The 24,131-nt window shown below is 52.7% G+C and overlaps 1 protein-coding gene across 1 annotated transcript; it reads left to right on the forward strand.

The window, feature by feature from the left end:
• Positions 1–2,638: 2,638 nt before the first annotated feature.
• On the forward strand, positions 2,639–19,121 carry DUSP4 (dual specificity phosphatase 4). Its single transcript, XM_004277151.4, has 4 exons — positions 2,639–3,534; positions 13,184–13,329; positions 14,271–14,490; positions 15,161–19,121. The coding sequence occupies exons 1-4, from the start codon at positions 3,096–3,098 to the stop codon at positions 15,544–15,546; spliced, it is 1,191 nt and encodes a 396-aa protein (XP_004277199.1). The 5' UTR covers positions 2,639–3,095; the 3' UTR covers positions 15,547–19,121.
• The last annotated feature ends 5,010 nt before the right edge of the window (positions 19,122–24,131 follow it).

Raw genomic sequence — 24,131 nt, forward strand, 5'->3', positions numbered from 1 at the left:
TCACACAACTGAAAGCTAATTCCTAACTTGAAGGGGGAGGATTTTTTTTCCGCAGTCTTCTTCAAAAATGAGGCATTCGCGTTCGTAACGCAAGCGGCTCTCGGCTTAGCTACGTGAAGTGGGAGCTCCGGCTCCCCTCCAGAGAGCGGGAGCGCAGGCGCGGGCGCGCACACGTGGACACACGCTCACACGCGCCCGCCCACGCCCCCTTCCTTGTGCATTGCCTGAGGGATTTACGGGCTTCGACCGCGGATTACTGTCAGGTGCAGAAAGCAAGTCTTTGTTTGGTGGGCATTTTCCTCCCCCCCCACCCCGGATTTGACTGTTATTTACGGGCCACGTGAGCGCCGGGCGGGGGTCAGGCGGGCGGGGAGGCGCCCCCAGCGCTGGGGAGACAAAGGCTAGCAGAGCCCGGCGGGTGCGGCAGGGGGACGTCTCCCAGCTCCTGCGACACGTGCGCAGTTGGCCCGGACCTGCCTCTGACTGAGAGGCTCTTCCACGAGATGTCCAGTTCAAGCCCTTGGAAAGGCAACGGCGTTTTCCTGGAAGCGGGCCTGGCTGCCCAAGAGCGGCCCGGGAAAGCCGGGGACGGTCGGGGCGTGGGAGCCCCTTGGGAAGGGCGCGCTCCTGGTGTACCAGGGAGAGTGAGTCTTTACACGGAGCCTCAGGGCCACCTCAGCACGTGAGAAACCAGACAGAGGCCCCCATTGCCCTTGGAGGGAGTACAGACCCCTTCCCAGCGGAGAAGCCAAGCAGCGAGCCTTTGACCGCTGACCGCCCCTCCGCAGCGACCCGCGGCCTCGGTCTGTCCGCAGTGGTGGCCTCCTCCAGGCCCGGGGCTAGAGTGAGCACGCGCCTCGTGTGCAAAATGTCAGGGGGAGCCCGAAAGTCAGTGGTCAAAATAAATATCCTAATGTAGTACCTTAAACAAAGTTAGTGCCCCCCCCCCACGAAAAGAATCCACGATGAACAAAGTAGTAAATTTTAAACAGAGACGGGATCAGTGCATTGCTGAGCCATTTTGGAGCCCGAGGTAAAAAGGAGTATCCCCACGGGTGAGCGGCGCTCCTCGCGGCGCACTCAGCTTGGGCTGGGGGTCCGGGAGCGCGGGCGCAGCGGGAGGGGAGCGCGGGTCGTAGGTTTCGGAAGTGGAGGCCGCCGCCGAGGCCGGGCTGGGGAGTGGAGGGGTGGCCCTGGAGGCCGGAGGTGACATCTCCGGAGAGCCGCTCCGCGGGGAACAAAGGCGGAGCGGAAGGCCGACTCAGGGGAGGGAGGGACCCCGCGGGTTGCGGCCCTTGTTGCCTCTGCAGAGCCAGAGTGGAAGACTCGACCCCGCTGCCACCAAGGCCCGGAGCGAGTCCTGTAATTCCCAGCTCGCTGGTTAATTCTCACTAACAAGACTTGGCAAGATGGGCGAATACTTTTTGGCTTCTGTCGTGACCCCACCGAGGCGCGCACACACCCCCTGGCAAAAGCGGCCTCTGGGAAACGAAATGCATAAGTAAAAACGGGGGCGGGAAAAAAATGCGAATTGACCTGGAAAAAGCAAGGGAAAGAAACCTGAATCGGCCGTGGAGCGTATTAAATCCTTTACGCGTCAATTTCCGTGGTTCTAGCTTCGCACCAAGTGTGGACCCTAATTGTCATTTCCTGAGAAGACAATTCACACGAGTACAAGATGGGGTGAGGACTTTTCCAAAAGCCGAAAACGTCGGGTTTTTTTTTCTCGCATCAGGGTTAAATAAACATCTTTAGGAAGCGTGGAAGGGAGTGGCACTCCCGCCTTCCTTCTTGGGAACAACATTCCGGATTCAATTAATGCCTCCCTCCGGGTCGTAAAGCAGCAGACTCCACACCTCACTCCTATTAACTGGGCTTTGGGGCGGGAGGGTTTTCTCTTTCATCGTCTGGGTTGGGGTTTGCCCACGTTCCTCGGGAAGCTATAAAGCTGATTTAACGGTTTAAGATGAAAATCGATCAGGCTAAGGCAGAAGCTCATGGCTGAGGAATCGCAAGAGAAAAAACGGCTGGCGGGCCGAACGCACTCCGTGAGCCTGGGGCGAGGAGGGCCGGGCCGGGCCGGCTGGGATGCGGTGCAGGGTTCCCCAGTCCACTTGGGTACGTGGGGGACACCTGCGAGGCTGGTAAGGGGCAAGCACGGAGGTGAAGAGGAATGAAACCTCGAAACCGAGCCCAGGCCTCCGCTAGGCCGGCTTCTCGGCTGGCGACTTTGTTTTCCGCCCGTCGCCGCCGCCACCACCGCGGCGGGGTGCGATGGCTGCACGGCGACTCGGGTCGGGCTGGACGCGGGCCGCGGAGGCCGGGGAGAGGCGCCGCCAAGCTCCATTCACGAAGTCCGGGCGCTGCGGCTCGCCCGCGGGTCGGAGGCCTCCTCCCTCATCCTCTAGGTCTTGGTTTTATGAATGGGCCTGGCGGCGAGAGCCGCGCGCCCTGTTTACTCCGCTCTTTGTGACGTCGCGTCCCCGTGACTGGGCGCTAGCGGCCGGTACTCCATTCACGCGCCCGGGCGGGCGGAGGGGGTGGGACCAGCGGGGCGAGGGGAGTCGCGAGGGGGCGGGGAGCGAGCGCGGGGGGCGGAGCAGGGCTCGCGACCTAGAATGGAAAGAGGCGGGGCCTCGCGAGGTAGTAATGAATCTGCCCCCTCCCGGGGGAGAGCAGAGGAGCATTAATAAATCCATAAGCCGAGGAGAGGAAACTCTGGCTGGGGCAGACCGCGGAGCTCCGGCAGTTCGTGGGGAACGGCGGCCAGAGCAGCACAACGGGCAAAATACAATAGAGGCGACAACGGAAAGAAGCCCTTGGTCCTCTCCCGTAAACACACTCCCCTCACCGCCACCTCCCCCTTGGCACCGTGCTGCCTGGCGCCGAGGCCGCTCGGACTGCTATGTAACTGCGAGTCTGTGGGAGGAAGGGGACCGGGAGAAGAGGTTCGGCCGTGGGAGCCCCTAAGGGCCAAGTTTGCGGCCACTTCTGCCCGCGCTCTCCCTTAGCCCCCGTTCGCCCCTTCCTGCAGCCTAGCTGGCCCGGGCGTCCTTCGCCTCCTCGCGTGCCCACAGCCGCGGTTCCTGGCGACCATGGTGACGGTGGAGGAGCTGCGGGAGATGGACTGCAGCGTGCTCAAAAGGCTGATGAACCGGGACGAGAACGGTGGCGGCGCGGGCGGCAGCGGCAGCGGCAGCCACGGCGCCCTGGGTCTGCTGAGCGGCGGCAAGTGCCTGCTACTGGACTGCCGACCGTTCCTGGCGCACAGCGCCGGCTACATTCGAGGCTCAGTCAACGTGCGCTGCAACACCATCGTGCGGCGGCGGGCCAAGGGCTCGGTGAGCCTGGAGCAGATCCTGCCCGCGGAGGAGGAGGTCCGCGCCCGCCTGCGCTCCGGCCTCTACTCAGCCGTCATCGTCTACGACGAGCGCAGCCCGCGCGCCGAGAGCCTCCGCGAGGACAGCACCGTGTCACTGGTGGTGCAGGCGCTGCGACGCAACGCCGAGCGCACCGACATCTGCCTGCTCAAAGGTAAACGCCGGCGCCGGGGGCGAGCTGGAGGGTCGATGCGGCGGGGCTCCGCTGCCTGAGCCTTAGTGGGCAGGAGAAGAAGTGCCTGGAGGGACTCGTGGCTGCGGGATCCCCCCCGCGCACTCCTTTGTGCGTACTGGTGTGTGCGCGTGGTGTGCAAGGATTCTGTGTGTTTGTGTGCAAGCGCGAGGTCCTGAGGTCCTCAGAGACGGTGAGGGCTCCGTCACCTGAAATTCCGTACCCTTCCTGGCGATTCTGCGATTGTTTACAGCCACTAACGGTCTGGTCTTGCGGGCGAAGCGACTCAGCTGCGTTGCCCACCTTCGAGTCCAGGGAAGTGCTCCCAAGTGCCACGGTGCGGGAGGTGGGGGAGAGGTTAGGCCTGTTGGTTTGGCGTGTCTGGGCCCCGCCCTGAGTCCGACCCAGAGATCCCGAGACATGGGGCAGGGGGTGAAGGAGGGTGAGCGCGGGGATGGGATGGGCCCTGCGGGTCCGGCTGGAAACCAGCCCTTCCTAAACGCAAAAACGAAGATCGGCTTGCGGGCCTGATGTGGAGCGATCTGTTCTCTCCTCCCCTGCTGCCCAACTCCGAGCTCCAGCTGGAGGGTCGCCAACCCCTCCCGCCATCCCCAGGCTCCGGAGCGGGAGGCGGGAGGTCCGAGTATCTGGGGAACGCAAGGCGGGACGGGGCCTCAAACTGCGACAAGTGCGACCTTTTGTTCAGACTCGACTCTCAGATGGCGGCGCGCGCTTAAGTGCGAAACTCTTGGGGAGGGGAGGTCTTGTCAAATGTTCAAGTCGGAAACTCCGAAAGGGCTGAGGGCTACCCAAGTACCTGGAGGGACGGGGGCGCCGACCGCACCTGCCGGGCGTCGGGCGGCGGGGAGCTGGCGGGTTGCTTGGGGCCCCTGCCGCGCAGTGCCCCTTCCTCCCGCGCCGCATTCCGCGAGTTCCTTCGCCCGCGGCGGGTCTTGGCCTCCGAAGTCCAGAGGCGTTTCGGACCCGGGCTATCAAAGAGCCGCCCCTTTCCCTGTCGGCGCCCCTGGCCCCCCTCCCTCCTGCCCTGCCCTCTCCAGACACGCTCACTGGAGAGGAAGGGAGCTGGGGCGGGAGGCGCGGCGGAAACCTCTCCCCGCCGCCCCTGCCAAAAAGCACAACACTGCCCAGTGCCGGCGGGCCAGGCTTGCCCCCGTGAACAGCGGGGGACTTTGTTCTCGGCAGTTGTTTCCTGGCCATTTGACCTGTCAGCTGCTGGGGAAATGCTGCTGTTGACCTTTGGTTGAACTACTAAGGCGATTTTGCTGATTTTTCTTTCTCTACGAGGGCGGCCTTTGGCACCTCAGATTAAACCAAACGCTCCTCCCTTCTCCTCCCAGCGCTTTAAGAGAAAGTGCCAGGAAGGGCCTTGCACCGGAAGGACCGCTAAGCCCGGCGAGCTGGGCGCAGGGGGCCCGGGGCCCCCGCCTGCCCTGGCGCCGAGCTGTGCCGGGAGCCACGCGGCCCCGGACCGGGTAGAGCGCCGGGCTGGGGTCCGGGCTGTTGACGCACGCCTCCTGCACTCCCTTGCATGATGCCGGCGTGCCGGCGCTCGTGGGGACAAGGAGAGAAACGTCTCTGGGACCAAAGTCCCTTCGAGTGGCAGGGGCTGGCCGGGGTGTTCTCCGTGCCGCGCTGACCTCGATCGCTCCTGATTTGGAGCCCGATCGCGCGCCTGCCTGCGCGGGCCCTGAACACAGGACCCTTCTGGAGGTAGGGCAGACGCACGTGGGGTCTGGGTTCGTTCTGTTTTGTTTTTCTTCCTGGAAGAAATCCGGAGAGGACCGCCCTAGGGTTTCCGGGCGCGCAGACACTTAGGCCCCGCTCCCGGGGAGAGAGACAGATTTTTAAGGCTTCCGCCTCGGGCTCGTGGCACCTCCCTGGTTCCCGCGAATCCCGCCGGGAGAGCCCGGAGCCAGACCTGTACCGAGAGCCGCCCTGCGGACCGGCCGCCCGGCGCAAGGCAGATGCTAATGTGAAGGCTGCGTTGGACGGGCAGCCTCTGGGTAAAACGACAGTCCCCTGGCGGTTGGCGAGGTGCCTGGCCCACGGAAAAGGCGTGTTTTAAGGGCTGTTTCCTCCCGAGGCCTGCACTGCCTCCTGTTGTCTGACCTGGTGCGGGCAGGGAGGACGGCCCGCTGCCTCTCAAAGTCCGCATCCTCTGAGCCGGAAAGTGTCTAGGCCTGGACCGAACTTCTCTCTCTCCAGGAACAGGCCCCCCGGGAGGAGCCAGGAGAGGTTCAGCTGGGTTTTTCTGAGCAAAGGGAGCCTGCCTTTGGAAGCAGCCGCCTAAAATTCACAGAGTTTGGGCTGGGGGGGGGGGGGCTCCTTCCAGCTTGTTCTGCAGTGGTGGTAGAACATCTTTGAGGTTAACTGGGTCCTAGTCTATTCAACTTGCGTATTTTCATTTATGTGCTAAGCAGAGGCGCTCTCCACACAGGTCCTGTTTCTTCTTGACTTCTACTGGAAAGGCATCCCTAATGAGGGCAGAAGGAAATGGGCGTGGTCTGCTCCCCCAGCGCTGCGGGAACGTGCCTCTGGGGGAGGACAGCCATGCCTCCTGCACTCTCATTCCTTGGAGAAGTGGAATGGCAGGAAATGTGGGCTCATGGGCAGGGGGGAGCTGGGGACGGGGAACTAAAGGGAAACAGGGGGAGACAAGCCCCTTAGATTATCTTTAGTAAATGCCTTAATTGATTAGGGGTTGGGTAATTTTTTTCCCACCGGAGTTCCTTTATTTTGCAGCCAATGGGCCTTCCTGGGAGTCTCATTTCATGTGCAGTGGTGGGTGTGGAATAAAAGTGGTCAGACATTAAGCCAGTGGAAGACTGATTGTTGGTGTCTGCCGTCCTGGAGGGAGAGTAAAAACAGCTGGGCATTTTCAGAAGCTCTATTACCCTTCCTGGCCACAGGCTATCTAATTCTACCAATTAATTGCATTTTTAAAGGGCGATTTTCCCATTTCTGCCACTTTGAAGGGCAGGAAGTTGGTTACTCATTGCAGGCAGTTAATAACTAATACTACAGGCAAGAATTCATAGTTAAGAGTAAACTTTACTTTCTATCAATGAAATACTATCTGGCCTTTACATTTCCTAATATTACCCAATTTTTGCTAAAAGCAGTAACCCAAATCACTACATTTTCTGGTCTTTTGGCTAGTAAAAGCTTCCCATTGGGATAAACTTTTTTTTAAGCTCATTTTATTTAAAATCCTGTAAGACATTTTTAGGGACAGTTTAGAAAGTTTAGCTTTTCAGATTTTATTACAGTACACGTCTCCTTTGAAATCCCTTTCTCATTCCTCATAGATCCTTGGAATAGGGTTTTAGACAACCGCTCCCACCCCATCCACCCTGGGTCAATAGAGGAAGACAAAAAGAGCATTTTCTTACCCTAACAGAAGTCTTCCTTTACCTCCCACAGTCTCCAAATAAATCAGTCTGTTTTGCAGAAGATGTCAGGTATAAAAACATTATCTTACTTTTCCTTCTATCTAAAATTCGTCTCAGCCCATGACCTTTGTCAGTCTTATTCAAGTTCTGATTTAAAAGCTGTCCTGGAGCTGTTTTGAGAAACTGGGAAGATCAACTAAATACTCCAACTTCTCCTTCCAGGTTGGAAGTCACCTACCCAGCAGTCCCCAGGCCTGATCATACAGACCTGACATTATGCTTCCTGTGAAAACAGCCACTAAGGCCCGTAATGAATGCTATGGGTGGGGTTCGGGTGACTGTCTTCTGTCTTTTCTTTCTCTGTGTCCATTTGCCCTGTCCATCCTCGTTTCCAGGAGGTCAGTGGCATCAAACAGCAGAGTCCTGGGGGACGCTAAGGTTGAACACCTCTTTCACCCAAAGGCAAAAGGACTGGCTTTTCTCCTTGCAAACAGGACACAATGCCCATGACAGCCAAGAATTGTTAGAATTACCAAAAAAAAAAAAAAAAAAAATTAGGCCTTAAAGGTAATTCCTAATCCCTAGTCGAAAGCCTTAAAGAATTGTAAGGAATGAAGCAAACTCACTACTCTTTGCATCATTTGAACTGGATGTTTCCAACCAACAAAAGCAACTAAAGACAGGGTGTAGGTGTAAATTGAGAGTGGCAACCTGATTGTCCGTAAGCCTATCGCAGCTCCCTTGGGCTTCTCCTGGATGCTTACAGGAAAGGTGGCTGTCCCCACCAAGGTGGGCTGCACAGAGAACTCAGGGAGGAGAAAGGGTTGCCTTTTTAAAGGGCCAAGAAATTCCTTGAAAAAAATCAGAACATCTGAAAGCAGATAGCTGGTTTTCTTGCTGGGAGGCAGTTCCCATCTAACAAAGAGGAAGTTTGAGAGGAAGAAATGTAGACTCTCAGCGGAAGGCGGCTTGCTGAACGGAGCAGATAGCACAGAAGGACTCTGGGAGGGGCTGCAAACAAGGTCCAGCCCGAGTGTGGCATCAGGTGTCAGCCCAGCTGGCCCGGGACCGAGGTCTTGACACCGAGCCCCAAGGTGAGAAGCCCATTTAGCTAAACTGGAAATGCTGCTCAGCATTTAGAGGGGCGCTTCCTAGGTCAACACCCGCATCAAGGGAAGTTCTCAAAGCCAAGGGACCTTCGAATGTCCCCAGACTTGCCTGCTGGGCAACATTTGCCTCGTATTGATAAGCCGTCCCAAGAGAGCGAGGCCATGAGCCCTGTCTGTGGACCGGTGATATTCTGAGCGTGGAGAGGGTCACAGGAAAAACCTGGCAGCCACGTTAAGATCCGTGACCATCGTCACCACCAAGAGACAGTCTTTCCCATCACAGACCCCATTAAGAGTCCTATTATGGTGAGACGACCAGCACTACGCCAGCCTGCCCTTTCCCAAGGACTTTCTCCCACATTCACTCCCACCCCTGCATAAGCAGGAGGCCAGCCAGTTTTCAAAGCTACAGTTTCTGTGAGAAGATGAAAGGAACACAGAATGGAACTTAGATGTAGTTATTCCTCAGGGGAATCAAGTGGAAAATTATAGTCCTGTTTCCCCCGAGCCCCCCAAGACTCTCAAATTTTAAAATGAAGTTGAGAAAATGAGAGCTTTAAGACTAGAAGGTATATTGTTAAATAAGAACATGAGAAAAACGGGTCAAAATTAGTCAGCATGTCTGTTACAGAATTACATGCAATAGGACGTAGGAGAAAACCAGGTGGGAATTCATTGGCGTTTGTGCTGTGAAAATGTGTTCAGAAGATGGAAATATAGGTCTTGAGGCACCTGCTGTCAGTGTGTAGTTTGCAAATGAGTGGTTTGTGAACGTTCAGGATCACAGAATGTTGGAACTTACAGATGATATCGTCTGGAATCCTTACATTTGGAGGGTGGAAAACAGGACTTAGAGGGAATGTGTTAGCTGGGCTTCCACAGTCGGAGCTGGGATGCGTCCACACCTGTCTGCTGTGTCTACCCTGCACATCTGCAGGGGTCACGGGGTAGAGCGCTCCCCTTCGGGTCTACAGTGACAATAAGCTTTCCCTCTCATGAGTTTTGGATAAAACTTGGAGATCTAAATCTAGCACTTACTGGAAGGGCCGAGGCTCTGGTACCTGCACAGATGTAGGCTGGGAAGGGAGGCACGGAGGAGAGGGGGCTGGGGGCAGTCTTCTTCAATCCCACCCACCCTAAGAAATTCAGTTTCATTTCTGCCATGACCCAGTATAGAGCTACTCTATATTCTTCGAGATGATTTGAATTTTTTTTTTAAGTGAAATGATCCGTGTGCTTATTACGTAATTTGAGCTCTTAAAATACATGTTTTCCCAAGAGATGTAAGACGTGAGTGGTACCCTCCAGTAAGCTCATCACCTGGCCAGGTGTCTGTAGCCCCACACCGACGGGGCTAATGCCACACTCGGGCTGGAGTCAAGGCGGTGTGTGGGGGAAGAAGAGCTAGCAAGTGGCTTTAGCTGAAGTCCCTGTGACGGGGACCGTCACCCTGAAAGCACAGTGCCATGAAATTACACGCTCTGTAAATGCAGCGCATTCAAGTAGCTTCTATTCTATTTCATTAAATAGAAAAACGCTGGTCACGACTCCTCCATGACTACCTGGAAAAGCACCGGAAAGAAGCAGTTTGGTGAAGTGTCAGCAGTGCTCTGTTCACATCCCTTCTGTTTCTGCGTGAAAACTCTTTCTTCGCGTGATGAAACCAGCAGGCAAGGCCCCTAGAGAAGGCCCACCGGGGAGGCAGCAGTGGGCAAGCAGCAGGGTGGGCTTCTGACGGCCAGCTTCAAAGGGGCTTTCAGGCCCCTTCTGTGGGCTGAATGCCGGTCCCGCCCTTACCTGCGGGCTGCCCTGCACCTCCGCTTCCTCTTCTGTAAAACTGGGGCTTGTCATGCCTTCCTCTAGGGCTACTGGTTGGATACCTGTGTGGGAAGAGCCTGACACGTAATGAACACTTCCTTTTAAGAGGGTCTGTCATTTTTATGAACACGCATGGGATACCTGGAGGTGGCTTCCTGGCGTGTGGCCTTGTGGGTGGGGTGTGGACTGAATGGCCCCTGACCTGCACTCCTGTGTCTGCACTGCCTCGCCTGCGAGCTCCAGGCCCACCAGGGCACGTTCAGCTCATCCGAGGGCCTGGCCTGAGTGAGGCACCTCGGCCCCAGAAGGAGATCCTTTGGTGATGCTCCTTGTAACTACCAGCCACAGACTGCCCCCAAAGCTAGCAACGGCTCAGGAGGGAAAACCTTTCCACCGCTGCCACCGAGGGACGCAGCCCTCACCTTGTTCCTGTCCCTTGAACAGATCTGCTTCTTCACTTGGTTCCTTTCTGCCTGTTCTCTGAAAACCCCCCAGAGGGAACAGACTCTTCAGTAATCGTGTTTCTCCACTTTGTTGTAATGGTGCCTTTCCTGACAGTTGCTGTCTCTCTGTCCTGCTATGAGCAGCCTGGGGGTGACGACAGACAGCCCCCCTCAGGCCGGGTCTGGCCTCTGGGCCGCCTGCACCCTCCCCTGCACAGGTGCGATTGGCCTTGGAGCCCTCCGAGGGTTCTGCTGGGCCCTCCCCGCCCCGGATTGATTGACGGTTGACCCTGGGAGGTAGCAGATGTCCCTGACTGGCAGGGCACTCAGGGCTCAGGAAGTGCCCAGCACCTGTTCTTCTGCTGTCTTAATTACCAGCTCTCAAGATGCCTACTGGAAAAAATAAGTAAAGCCCAGGAGGAGAAGGCTGTCCAGGGTCTGAGAAGTTGCCAGTAAAGCCGAAGTCACCTGTAGGTACCAAAAAAGAAAACCTTCATTGAGCTTCTCCCCGAGGCCCGGTGCAGTGCACTGGCCGTTCCAGTCAGTCCTCACAGGAGACTCCTGGCCTGGAAGCTTCATCACATTGTACAGATGAGGAAGAGGCTCAGAGAGGTTCAGTGACGGCCCCAAGGCTGCACAGCCGATGATTGAACCCAGACCTGTGAGTCCGACTGCAGAGGCGAGGCTCTTCAGGACTTCAGTCTGGTGCCCTGTCGTGTACCTTCTCAGCAGCGAGAACATTCTTCCCACCACTCTGAGCTTCCTTAGCTCCTGCTGCCCTCAGGCCTGCTCTTCCTCCGTGACCTTGGAGCCGGGCCCTGGCCCTCCTGTGACTGTTGGCCTGTCTAGCTGATGAGCTTTTGGAGGGCACCACTCATGCCTTGCATCTCTTTGAAAAAAATGTATTTTACTAGCTCAAAGTTTGTAATAAAGACACGGATCATCTTACTTAAAAAATTTCAAATCCTGGGCTTCCCTGGTGGCACAGTGGTTGAGAGTCTGCCTGCCGATGCAGGGGACACGGGTTCGTGTCCCGGTCCGGGAAGATCCCACATGCCGCGGAGCGGCTGGGCCCGTGAGCCATGGCCGCTGCGCCTGCGCGTCTGGAGCCTGTGCTCCGCAACGGGAGAGGCCACAGCAGTAAGAGGCCCGCGTACCGCAAAAAAAAAAAAAAAAAAATTCAAATCCTGTAGAAGTCTCTAGAATAACAAGGGATGGCTTTTCATATAGATGATCAACCTCCGTTGGTTGAGTGACCCATTTCTCCTTCCGCTTTCTCCAAAGGGCAGCGTCTCCCGAAGTTTCCCATCCCAGGGCCTTCAGCTAGAGGCACTTGCTGGCTTTTCTTCCCGCACACACCGCACTTGGGGCAGCGGTGTTTACAGCTTTATAGGGAAAGGGGACAGATGGGGGTGATAACGGGAGGGAGGCCGGTCCTGCGACGAGAAGTCCACTGAGGCCACCAGCACATCTGAAGCGGGCAGTACTGGCCCCTCAGCAGGTTTTCCCTGCAGGGAGGCTGGTCATTATGACTCAGCAGGAGCCAGGGCCTGGGACCAGAGAAATATCCATTTATAGCCTGAGGGAGGGAGTGGGGGAAACAGGAGGCCTCCAGTCAGAGAGGAAAAAATGTCTGCCCTGTTTCTGGAAGCCTTAATGACGTGGCGAACATAATTTTCTTTCCTCTCCAAAGCGGAAGTTTCTAGGGTTGGGATTCAGGGCAAGTAATTGACTAACCGTCACATGTTGGAAAATTGCTTTGCACAGTGGTGATCGGGAACAGTGGCACCCACCCTATCACTTAGTCATAAAGACGTAACGGGCTAGCTGCCTATGTGACCATCAGTTGAGTGGTTGTTCCAGAACCCGCAGACCCTACTGAATTCATTTATAATCCATTTTTGGTCCAACAGAAACTGCAAAAATAAAAATACAAGCAGGGCCAAACCTTGACAATAGATGGTAAGTGTCCCGCAAAGGGAAGTCCCAGAGATCACAAGAAAATCAGATATACAGGCTGAATGTCTCTCTTCTTGGTGTGTTTCACTGCCTGCGTCTGCCCGCATCTCTGCCCACGTCCGCCCAGCCGGCCCTTTCCTGAATGGCACTGACACTATTGCAGAGAAGTTGGCCGTTTATCTCTTTTTACTTAAACGACCTTCCTTCCCCGGAAGACGACCCCACAGAGAACCATTCCAGGGCTTAGCAACTCTCAGGTCAGGAAATCCTCCCTTGCCCCAAACCTGTATGTAGCAAGAGGGATTTATTTAGATTTAAGCCCGTTTGCTCTCATTTTGGCCCCATGTCCATGGAACAGCTGTTCATGGGGCCGTGCGATTGGTATCTGTTCTGTTGCTGAGATCCAGAAGGGCCGGTGCCAGGGTAATAGTTTTTTATTCTCTCCCACATTGGAGAACCTCTCTAAAAGAAGGGCTGTAGTGGGGGGATGACAGACATTTTTGTAGGGCGCAGGGGCCAGCTGAAGTGCTCATGGAAACCCCCAGTGGCTATTCCCTCTTTCTTTGTCATCACTGTAAAGATATTATCCCTTCTTCATCTCCCCTGCACATCCTCCTCTGTGTATCTGCATCCCAATCCGAAGTCTTGTCCCTAAAGCTTTCATTCCCGCTTTCGGGATGCAGTCTTGGCCGAATGTAATCTCTGCATCCCGGGGAAAAAGGTCTCCATAGCCATTATCTCTGGGCCCACAGCGCCACCCAGTGTCAAGTGTAGGTACAACCAGCCCCAGCTTCCCAACAGCTCTCTTCCATCAGGTAGGATTCAAGTTCTTTGTGGTTTCCTGCTGGCTCAGCGACCCCATTAACCTGAATATCTTTCTACTTTACAGGTGGCTATGAGAGGTTTTCCTCCGAGTACCCGGAATTCTGTTCTAAAACCAAGGCCCTGGCAGCCATCCCACCTGCTGTGCCCCCAAGCACGGCTGAGTCCTTGGACCTGGGCTGCAGCTCCTGCGGCACCCCACTGCACGACCAGGTGCGAAGAGGACTGCTTGTCAAAGGCTTTGGACGCAGTGCCTCAATGTGGGGAGAATGTGTTGAGTATCGGGGTGTGATGTTAGGTGGAGTCCACTATTCCTTGGAAGTCTTCCCCTTCCCTCTCTTATTACCCTCACCTAAGAAAAGAATATAAACACATACGTCCCTGACTTAGCCTCTAGAGTTATGTGCAGACAAGCAAGGAAGGAGGCCAGAAGCATGTGGACTGCCCGATTCAAAACAGTTCGGCTGTCCGCCCCCCATACAAGTTAATTGTAAATGCTAAATGGACATAAATGATCAACCAACCCTTCTCCCAAGAAAAGCAGCTTATGCCACTACGGTTCGTACAAGCCCACCTCTTCCAGCCCTTTCCTTTAGATGGAAATGGAGTAAATGTATGGGGTCCAGCAACTCTGCTCCCCAAATCCGAGATCACTTGTGTTGATCTGACTCAGAGGATTGTCGTTAGTGAAGCCAGCGTTACCTCATTTTGCCAGGACGCCTCCTCTTGTGTGTGAGGTGGACATGGCGTCTGCCTTTCATCTGCCAAGTGAAGGCGTATCCAGCCGAATAAGCGCCTAGGCCGCGTAGCTCAGCGGTAGCGGGTGTAAGCTCTTCGCGTCACAAACAGTGGGGCACAGCCAGCTTCATCTGTCACGGGGGAAGTGGTCTGCCTGAACCAGCAGGTGGGGCCCATAGCAGAGCAGAGCAGAAAGGCCAGAGCCCATCGCTCCCTGCCGGGGCCCGAGCAGCACACGGGAAACCTGGAGGGGCCGGGTCCACGGGCAGTGTCCCCGGGGGCCCATGAAAGCCCACCTGAGACTGGCTTCCCTCTCCCCGCCCCCACACGTCCCAGCCCCCTGCCCAGTTGCCTTTCACTTAACGACGTTTGCCGGTGGGGGGTGGGGGGCGCTTTGTTTTCCCTCTCTGGTGCAGGGGGGTCCCGTGGAGATCCTTCCCTTCCTCTACCTCGGCAGCGCCTATCACGCAGCCCGGCGAGACATGCTGGACGCCCTGGGGATCACAGCCTTGCTGAACGTCTCCTCTGACTGCCCGAACCACTTTGAAGGACATTACCAGTACAAGTGCATCCCGGTGGAGGACAGCCACAAGGCCGACATCAGCTCCTGGTTCATGGTGGCCATCGAGTACATCGGTAGGCTGGCTCCGGCCAGGGTGCTGGGTCCTCCCAGGCCAGGGTGCTGGGTCTGGCGGAGGGAGGATGGGAGGGAAGAGGGAACCACGTGTAGCTGGTGTGTGGAAGGAGGGACTTAGGAAGGGCCATATCCGGGGTGGGGGGGGGCTGCCTGTTTCCCCTCTTCCTCAGTAGGAAGGCTTGCCCGTGGGGTGTTGTGCAGGCCCTGGATGGTCTGACGGACCTAGGCAAACAGCAGGTGCTGTTAGCTTACAGAGCCAAGGACCTTTTCCTTGGACGTCCCCAGGTGCCGAGAGGATAAGACTCTGGGGATGGGGAGGGAGACAAAAGAAGGATTGGGTCATTGTTTTTGTTCCTGCAAATGAAAACCCTGCCTGTGTGCGGGGATTGCTCCAGCTCCAGCTGGCGTATTTCCTAAGCGTAGTACATTTGTTTGCGTAATTCTCCGAAATACTCTAGCGGGGGTGGGACTCTAGAGGCCCTCCCCCCGTGGGTTTCCTCCCTGCGCGGCCTCAGCCTGGGAGGCGCTGTTCCTTCAGGGGTTCAGCCGCAGGGCCCCCTCTTCTCCAGTCCTCTCCGCACCCTCGTCCCGGCTGAGGCCGCCTGCAGCCGCCTTCCGGGAAGGATGGGGACCTGGGCGCCGCTAACGGCGCGCCGCTCTCTGCCCCAGATGCGGTGAAGGACTGCCGCGGGCGCGTGCTGGTGCACTGCCAGGCCGGCATCTCGCGCTCGGCCACCATCTGCCTGGCCTACCTGATGATGAAGAAGCGCGTGAGGCTCGAGGAGGCCTTCGAGTTCGTGAAGCAGCGGCGGAGCATCATCTCGCCCAACTTCAGCTTCATGGGGCAGCTGCTGCAGTTCGAGTCGCAGGTGCTGGCCACGTCCTGCGCGGTGGAGGCCGCCAGCCCGTCGGGGCCGCTGCGCGAGCGGGGCAAGGCCACTCCCACCCCTACGTCGCAGTTCGTCTTCAGCTTCCCGGTCTCCGTCGGGGGGCACCCGGCGCCCAGCAGCCTGCCCTATCTGCACAGCCCCATCACCACCTCCCCCAGCTGTTAGAACCTCTCGAATCCTCCCTCCCCTACACCCGTCGGCTCTCAGCCCGGGTTGGGTGGCGCCCTGTGCGGGCAGCAGGTCGGGACTGGCCCACAGGGGGCGACAGAGCTCCTTCCATCCATCTCTCTTTGGCCAACCGGGGGGGCCAGCTAGAATGGCAATAAGGACTTCGAATACATATTTAACGCAAACAAACACAACACTCCAACTTAGAGCAATAATGTCTTCCTCGGCAGGCAGGGAAGACCTGGGTTTTGGTTTGTGCGTCAGTTTTACTTTTCAGATAGGAATTTCTTACCTCATTTTTTTCAGCAGTAAGGCTTGAAGTTAGGAAACCCGCAGATCCTGGCAAATGTGCCCACCCAGTTCTGTTGAGGGGGAGGGGAAGGGAGGGAGGGGAGGGAAAGGGACAAGATAAAAACAAGTTTGCCAGAAGTGCCTGGTTCTGTGTGCTCGGTCCTTTTGTTGTTGTTGTAGTTACAGGATTTTCTTTTTTTTTTTAAAGAAATCTTTTAGGACATGGTTTTCCTTTCTAAGTCACCACCAACAGGTGAATAATTATGCTTAATAATAAATAAAAGTATTTATTAAGAATTTCCTCAGAGTATGTAAGTACAGAGTCTAGTGATGGTGAATTTAGAATATATTTATGTTAATGTGGATCAGCAGAGCACAACAGCATGCAGACGTCAAAGCAGTTAGGAAGTAAGTGGTGTGTACAAGTTAGCATGATGATCAGCTTGCGTTTGTTACCGCTGAGAAGGGGGCAGGGCGGGGTGGGAGGAGGAAGAAAGGAAGGGACTACTTTTTCATTACAGCCTCCCTCGGTATCTGCCGGGGATTGGTTGCAGCACCCCTTCCCTCCATCGCGGATACCCAAATCCGTGGATGCGTAAATCCGCTGATTCTTGCATCCGCGGATACTGCGTCCGCGCATACTGCATCCGCGAATACGGAGCGTGGAGCGCACTTGGTTCTTGGGCACATGGGCCACTGAAGCGATTTGCAACCACAACAATACAACCGTTTCTGGTGATCAATAACTCACTGTGGCGGTGGAAGCATTTTTCTCATAGACCTGCCTGAGAACTTGTATATCATCTGTGATAAATGCCATATCATATAAGGTGCTCGTAAAAAAAATTGGGCGCAATTCAGCTTTTCCTGCAGTGAATCATTTGGCAAGGCCGTTGGGGAACCCAGCTAAGAGAGATAGACCCGAAATGGATCCTTTTGGAAGTGGAAGCACCATCTTTTTTCTCTTTTGCATAAATCAGAGTTTTTAATTTTAGGGGGTTTGCTTGGAATGAAGTACACCAACAAATTCTTGGGTTCTTAAAATTCGTGGTGTTGGTGAATATTTTTAAAGTGAATAGGTGAATAAAAAGAAGGGAGTGGACACCCCATTTCAGGTCCCTTGGAAGTCTAAGACAGCAAGAGAGAGTGAGTGAAGAGTCGGGCAGACTCTGTGGGGGGGCTGGCTGCTTGGTTTCTGTGACAGGCATCCAGGGCACTTGTGTGCCGTCTTAGAATCCTTTCTTGGGATACTGCCATTTTCAGGGCCCTTTCCAGATGGAGGAATGGCTTTTGGAGAAAGAAGGAGATGGGTTGGGCTTGGGGGGAGGGAGGACGGGACAAACCACGTGTTATTTAATTTGTAGTATCGTGGAACAGTGTTGTTACCCAGTACCAGGTTAGAGGTAATTCCAAACTTGTCTAGAAGCGAGAGCATGCTTTTTGGTTTTGTTTTTTGGGGTTTTTTTTTAGCCTTCTGAGGATCTAAGTGATGCACATTCCTGCTCACCCATAAATAACATCAAGCCTCAAGGTTGGAATAGTGTTGGAATGCTCCTTCTCAGCCCCACATCCCAGACAGGACCAGGTTCCTTACATTTCCTTCCATAAACATGAGCCTGTGTTGGCGTCATTTGTCCTGCCTTTCCCAAGCCCTGTCTGAAAAAGTGTGGGTTCCCACAAGCAGATAGGCCCGCAGGAGGGACTGCTTGAGAGAGGAGGGAAAGTAGCTTTTTACAGAATGAGTGTACATTGGCCAAAACTTGTGTATCCTGCTTTCCCAGACTGGATCCCAACCACGCGGTCGGAGCCCAGGACCTGCGCCAGACAGGTCTTTTCCCTGCTTTCCAATTCAAGTCTTCTGTCACAGCGTCAAACCACTATTTATAAAGCCATTTTCTTTGTACCCAATAGCAGCCCCAAAACTCTTAGAAATCAAATAGGAAATTGGCTTGATTGGAAACAGGGACTTGGGTCACTATTTCCCCATCAGAAGCCTCTTTGATGACTTGGAATAGCTGTAATGAAGACAGCACCGCAGGGTCTGTCCAAATGGCCAGTGGGTTTCAACAGGTGTCTCTCCCATGGAGTGATTTCTGGTGACGTGAAATATGTGTCATGGCTGGAAAGCATTGCCACTTACACCGAAGATCAACTGTGCTGTTGACAAAGGCAGTAGGCACTCTGGATCTTCCGTAGAGACTGGAGAATGCTGCCGGTTCCCTCCCGGCATCTCTGTGTGACCCAAGTGTGTTCGTGGAGCTTCCCCCGAGCAGTATTCGGCTGAAGCCGCCTGTGAGCCGGTGGCCGGGAGCTCCCAGCCTCAGTCGTGGCCTCCTGAGACCATTTTCCTCAGGTACCCATCCTAGCCCGATTCCAGAGAGTTACCCAAAAGGTTGGGAAGCCATGAGAAAAAACGTAGAATCCGTGGGAAGATGGGCAGAGGGAGGTGGGATGGGTGATTCAAATGTGAGGGGAAGGGGCTGTGAGATTGGAGGGGCCGCCAAGCCTCTAGTTGGTAAAGTGGTGGTTCGCCCTGGCTGCCCGTCAGCCTCAGCTGGGGAGCTTTGAAACCCTGCTACCAGGCGATCCCAGACTAAGTACAGCAGGATTTCTGGAGGAGGGACCTAGGCATCAGTAGGTTTCAAAGCTCCCCAGGTGCTCTCCGTGTGTAACCAAGTTTGGGAAGCTACTTTCTGGATGGCAAGGTGCTCTTGGAAGCTGGGTCTTGATGACACAGAGCTGGCTTGTCTGGCAGAAGCCACAGCCAGGGGTTTGTCACTAGTTCGGTGTGGTCTCATGGTCAGTCCCCTCAGCGCTGCTGAGGGACGAGATGGTTTCTGTCAGGAGCTCAGGGGCCACGTGACCTCCTGAACGAGGGGCCCTTTCAGGCCCCTTGAAAGCCAGCTGATCTGCGGAGCGTTGTTAGGAAACCGAATACAGTGTCTGGATGTCGATGTTCTTCCCTGAAAGTTTCCCTGTCTATCGAGAAGGATGGAGAGTGCCACCTCTTTGAAGAGGACCCTGCCCTTCCTTAGAGTTTATGAGTCATAGGAGAAAGAGGCTTCAAGACAGAGCAATGCAATACTTGTAACTTCTGTAAATAGCCCCATGTTTCAGAGTGATGTCATTTCTACATTTGATATGCTTGTATTTCTGTAGGATGTATATAGTCTAGGGGATTTTTTGTTTGGTTTTGTTTTTTAGAAAAGTCAAACATGTCAGTTTTTATTTATTGCTTGAAAAAAAGATCATTTGAAGAAAAATAAATACATTTTCAACCACCTCTGGCTTGGTTTATCCTGTCCTGAAAAACTGCGCTGATATGACTTGGAAGATCTGGGTCATTTGATAATCTTGTGCACTGCGTACCATCTCCCGTGGAGGCAGGCTGGTCAGATCTGTGAGCTCCCTAAACACCACTCAAGGAAGGTGACAGGAGAAGGCGGATAGGAATCTCAAGAACCTGATTTCTCTAGTCAGAGAGACAGGACGAAGTGAAGGATAAGAGACAGATGTCCTTCATCTGAGAGTCTCCTTTGTGCCAAGTACAGGATGGAGTGATAAGGATGGTTCCCAGGTGGGAGAAGTCAATCTTAAACAGCCTAAAACACAAGTGACTAGGGCTATAACCAAAGACTATACAAGGAGTTACCACACCCTTCCCCATCAATAACGAGGGGGTCCATCCTGGCTCACAGAATCTTAGGAAGTTTTACGGACCTCATGTTCTCTCATATCCTGTAGCATGGAAATAGCAATATGCTTCCAGACAGAAAAAATAAACAGATGAAGATGATACGTCAGTGGTTCCCCAATGCTGATCTGGGCATTGCTTCTATCAGATTCCATTGGTACAAATTTCCCAAATTGTAAACCAAAATCATATTAGTAAACATGTATGTCCACTGTGTCGTTGTTATTTAACATTATTTTAGAAGCACTGGCCAATGCAATTAGCAAGGGAAAGAAATGATGTATACAGTTTGGAAAGTGTGAGCCCAAATTATCTGCAGATGATAAGTATCTGAAAAACACCAGGGAATCAACTGAAAAACTCAGAAATGAGAGAATTCAGCTAGTGGTTGATTGCAAAATGAACATGAAAAAATCAATAGCTTTCCTATATGAAAATATCAATTAAAAATAAAATAGAAGTAGTAGATCCCATTTACAATATCAGCTTAAAGACAAACTGCCTACAGTAAACTTTACCAGAGATGGGCAAGACCTGGCTGATGGACATGGTAAAGCGCTACCAAGGGACATAGAAGAACATCTGAAAAAATCTGAAAGACATACTGCGTTCTTGGCTGAAAAGACTCAGTATTGAAAAGATTTTATTTCTCCATAAATTAACCTATGCATTTAATATCATCTCAATCAAAACACCAACAGGATTTGGGAGGAACATGGCAAAATGATCCTGATTTCACCTGAAGAAACAAATATGCAGGAAAATTAGAAAAAAGAAAAGAGAGAGTCACAAGGTTGGGGGGTAAGATTTATATCCTTTTGTACTGGGCATCTATCACTATTGTGATAAAAATAGTTTTAATTTTTTTATAGGAGATTATTTTAAAAATAGAGATTCTTGGGCTCATCTAAGACATTGAGTCAGAGACTGCACAAACTCCCACCAAGAGATGCTGACTTACAGCTGGTTTCAGGACTGCCTGATACAGGCTTGGCCTCTAGCGTCTCCCTTCCCTTCAATCCCCTGCCGTTATAACAACCCGCAGCCCATAATTATTCTGATCACATCACTATTACTGTAGCAACTTACCCAAGGACTTAGTTGTGTATACCAACAACCATTTTCCTTTGCTCAGGAATTTGGAGATTAGAAAGCTGGGAAAGGCTCTGCTGGGTGGTTCTCACTGGGGTCTCTCCTGCGGCCACTGTTGGCTGGGCTGCTGTCATCTGGGGGTTCGGCCAGGCTGACCATCCAAACGGCTCATTCACAGGACTGGCAGCTGATCTGGCTGTCGACTCACAGACTCACAATTCAGTTGTGACTGTCGCTTTGAGCGCCTACATGCACCCTCTCCAGTCGAGCAGTCAGAGTCCATACAAGACGGATGAGAACTCCAGCGAGTATTCCAGCCACCAAAGTGGATGCTCCACCCCCTTCTAGGGTCTGGTTTCAGAAGTCACAGAGCATCACTTCCTCTCGACTCTATCAGTTGTAGCAGTTTCAAGCCTGCTCAGGTTCAAGGGGAGGCGAGCCAAACCCTGCCTCTGGATGGAAGGAATGTCAAAAATTCATCGTAGTGGGCTTCCCTGGTGGCGCAGCGGTTGAGAGTCTGCCTGCTGATGCAGGGGACATGGGTTCGTGTCCCGGTCCGGGAAGATCCCACATGCCGCGGAGCGGCTGGGCCCGTGAGCCATGGCTGCTGAGCCTGCGCGTCCAGAGCCTGTGCTCCTCAACGGGAGAGGCCACAGCAGTGAGAGGCCCGCGTACAGCGAAAAAAAAAAAAAAAAAAAATTCATCGTAGCCATTTTTCAAACCACCACACCAATAAACAGAGAGTTAACTAGGAAACCTGAAAATGCAAATTTCACCCCTAATCCAGAGACATTGGTCATCCAAGACCTCGTCCAAGGACCAAAACACAGCTTTTAACCACTATGCATACTGTCTGCTTATGCTATATTGGCCCCATGTGATCCAGAAAGCATCACAAGATAAACCTAACCTTAGGTAAAAAAATGCTGGAAAGTAGAAAGCTGAAAAAGCACATTCGAAGGAGGAAATAAAGGCAGGAGCATTTGACGTCACCACCGATTTCAACTCCCCGCCTCTCCCCATTAGCACTTACGTCAGGTTTGTTCAGGTCCACCTGAGGTGTCTTTCCTGCTGCACAGTGAGTGGCACAGGGACCAACTGAGCGCACAATATGAACAGTTAGAATTGTTCTGGATCCTCCACGACCAGTGGACAGAGCAACTGAAACCCTGTGTCTGGCGGCCAGGCTGGGACAGGCAGACAAAGGTCTTACCCAGGATCTCTGGGTAAGACAGACGCATCCCCACAAGCCCCTGCTAAGATTCTTTTCCCTGGATCTCTGGAGGCACATAGAGCTACAGGGCTGGGGAGGTTTAGACTGGGATTTTCATCCAAGGATGTTAGAAGCAAGTAACATCTGTCATGTGGGCACACGTCTGCTACCTCCCAACAGTGGGTCTTAGATAAGAGCTGAGTTTGACAAGCCAGCTTAGACCTTGTCACCCAATGAACACAAAAGAGCTCTGTCTACAGAGCAAGCCCCACACTAAGTTAGCTTCTTAGCTGCAGGTGAAGAGGGGAAGATGCAGACTTTGTAGCAGGAGAAAGAATAAGATGAATGTGCTAATCTTGAGGTGTGAGGACCTTACCCAATGGGGAAAATGTAGTCCAGTGGGTGTCCTGAGATCTGACCAGTTCTCTTCCTGGAAGAGAGAGGCTGGATGGACAAGTTAAAAACAAGGTGAAAGGGACAGTTTCTCCAACACGTACTTTCCTTTAGAGAAAAGTCGTCTCTTACCCTAGAGATTGCGGATTTCATGACTTGTTCCGTAAAGATTTGGTCCAGCCCAAGGACCCAGCGGTTGAAGAAGTGTGCACTTCATTGTGCAGGAATTAGCAAAGAACCCATAGGAGTTCCAGGGAGCTCACTGCTGACAGCACAGACAGAAGAGGGAGCCCTGAAGATCTTCTGGAAATGGCGCTGAAGTCTCTTGTGAAAGCAGGGAATCTATTCTTAACCAGAGCAGTAGCTGAGGAAACTGGCTCCCCACTAGTTGCCATGGGGAAGTTCAGTGGAAAAGCTCCGGAACTTGACCTTGGAGTTCCAGGCATCTCCATCATAGTGTTCCCAAGCTGACTCTGCATCACCACTTTGGGTGTTTGTACAACTCTTAAATTTAGTAAATTTACTAAACAAACAAACAAAACCTGACTTTTACACTTAAAATGGGTAAATTATACACCAGTAAATTTGTTTAATGATAAATACATGAAAATACACGAATATGAATACATATGTTCACTGTCCCAAACTTCAAAGAACACAAATACATACAAGGAAAAATGGAAGTTCCTCCGTCTCCATATCCCTGCCCGACACCCCACTTTCCTTTACTTTTAGTAACCAAAATGAGCCATTTGGTGTAATTACTTCAAGACTTTTATTTATGCATTTTATAAATGTATGTGTTTGACAGTGCCGGGTAGCAAAGTTTGCCACCCCTAAGTGTCTTTTTGCCATGCAGATTATTTCGAATTGGAAGTAATCAAGGAACAAAAGACTCAGGAAGAAACTTTGAGCTTCCCCTAAAGAATGCAGATAGAGGACCTGTTCCAGGAAGGGAGCATCACCATAGATAACCTAGTAGACAAAGAGGAACCCAGCAAAGTCTGCTTGTTAAAATTCCTGGGTCCCACTGTCTCTGCAGGCCCAGCAAACATTTATTTACCAAACATTTGCTTTTCCATCTCCACGTAAATTGCCTTCCTCCCCTCTGAAGTCCCAAATCAGTACCCCCAACATCCTCTTTTATCTTTAGCTGCAGACGGTCTTTAAGGTGAGGGTTTCAGCCATTTTGGTGAGTTACTCAGTTTTCCTGGGTCTCTCCCATGGATCTGTGTCATTCAACTTTTGTGTGATTTTCTCCTGTTAATCTATCTCATGTCAATTTAATTCTTAGACCAGCCAGAATAACGTAGAAAGGTAGAGGAAATTTTCTTCCTCCCTGATAACAGGATAATATTTGAGATGTTAGCTAAGTCAATTATTTTAAATGTTTCAAAGACATTCAAAAAGAATGTACAGTCTCTGCTTTTGGGTACAAAGTTCAAGTTAGTTAAATATGATATTCAACTCCCTGATATTTTCATTTTTATTTTGTCAGTTTCTTAGAGGAATGAATTAAAAATACGAGGAGGATTTGATGAAATCAGAATCATAGTGGAAGATTTTAACAGTTTGTGTTTTCTGTGTTCCGATGTTGCCTTGCATGCATGAAGTCGTGCTTGATACAGCTTCTTGTGGCTTGTAGGTGATGTTTCTTATTTTCCAGGTAATATTCCATCCCACTTTGTCTGGAATCAATAATACCATGTCTACATTCGTTTGGTTACTGCTTGTCTGGTATGTCTGTATATGTCTCCTTTTTATTTTAAGTAACAGTTGGGGATTTATCTTTCAATCATAGAGAGCACCTGACCATTAAGTAATAGAAATATGACGGTAGATTTATAGGTTGAATTCTGTAATTAGGCTGAATGTCGATTCTGGATATTTGTTTACAAC

The sequence above is a fragment of the Orcinus orca genome, chromosome 21 (assembly GCF_937001465.1).
Source record: "Orcinus orca chromosome 21, mOrcOrc1.1, whole genome shotgun sequence".
Classification (NCBI taxonomy): Eukaryota; Metazoa; Chordata; class Mammalia; order Artiodactyla; family Delphinidae; genus Orcinus; species Orcinus orca.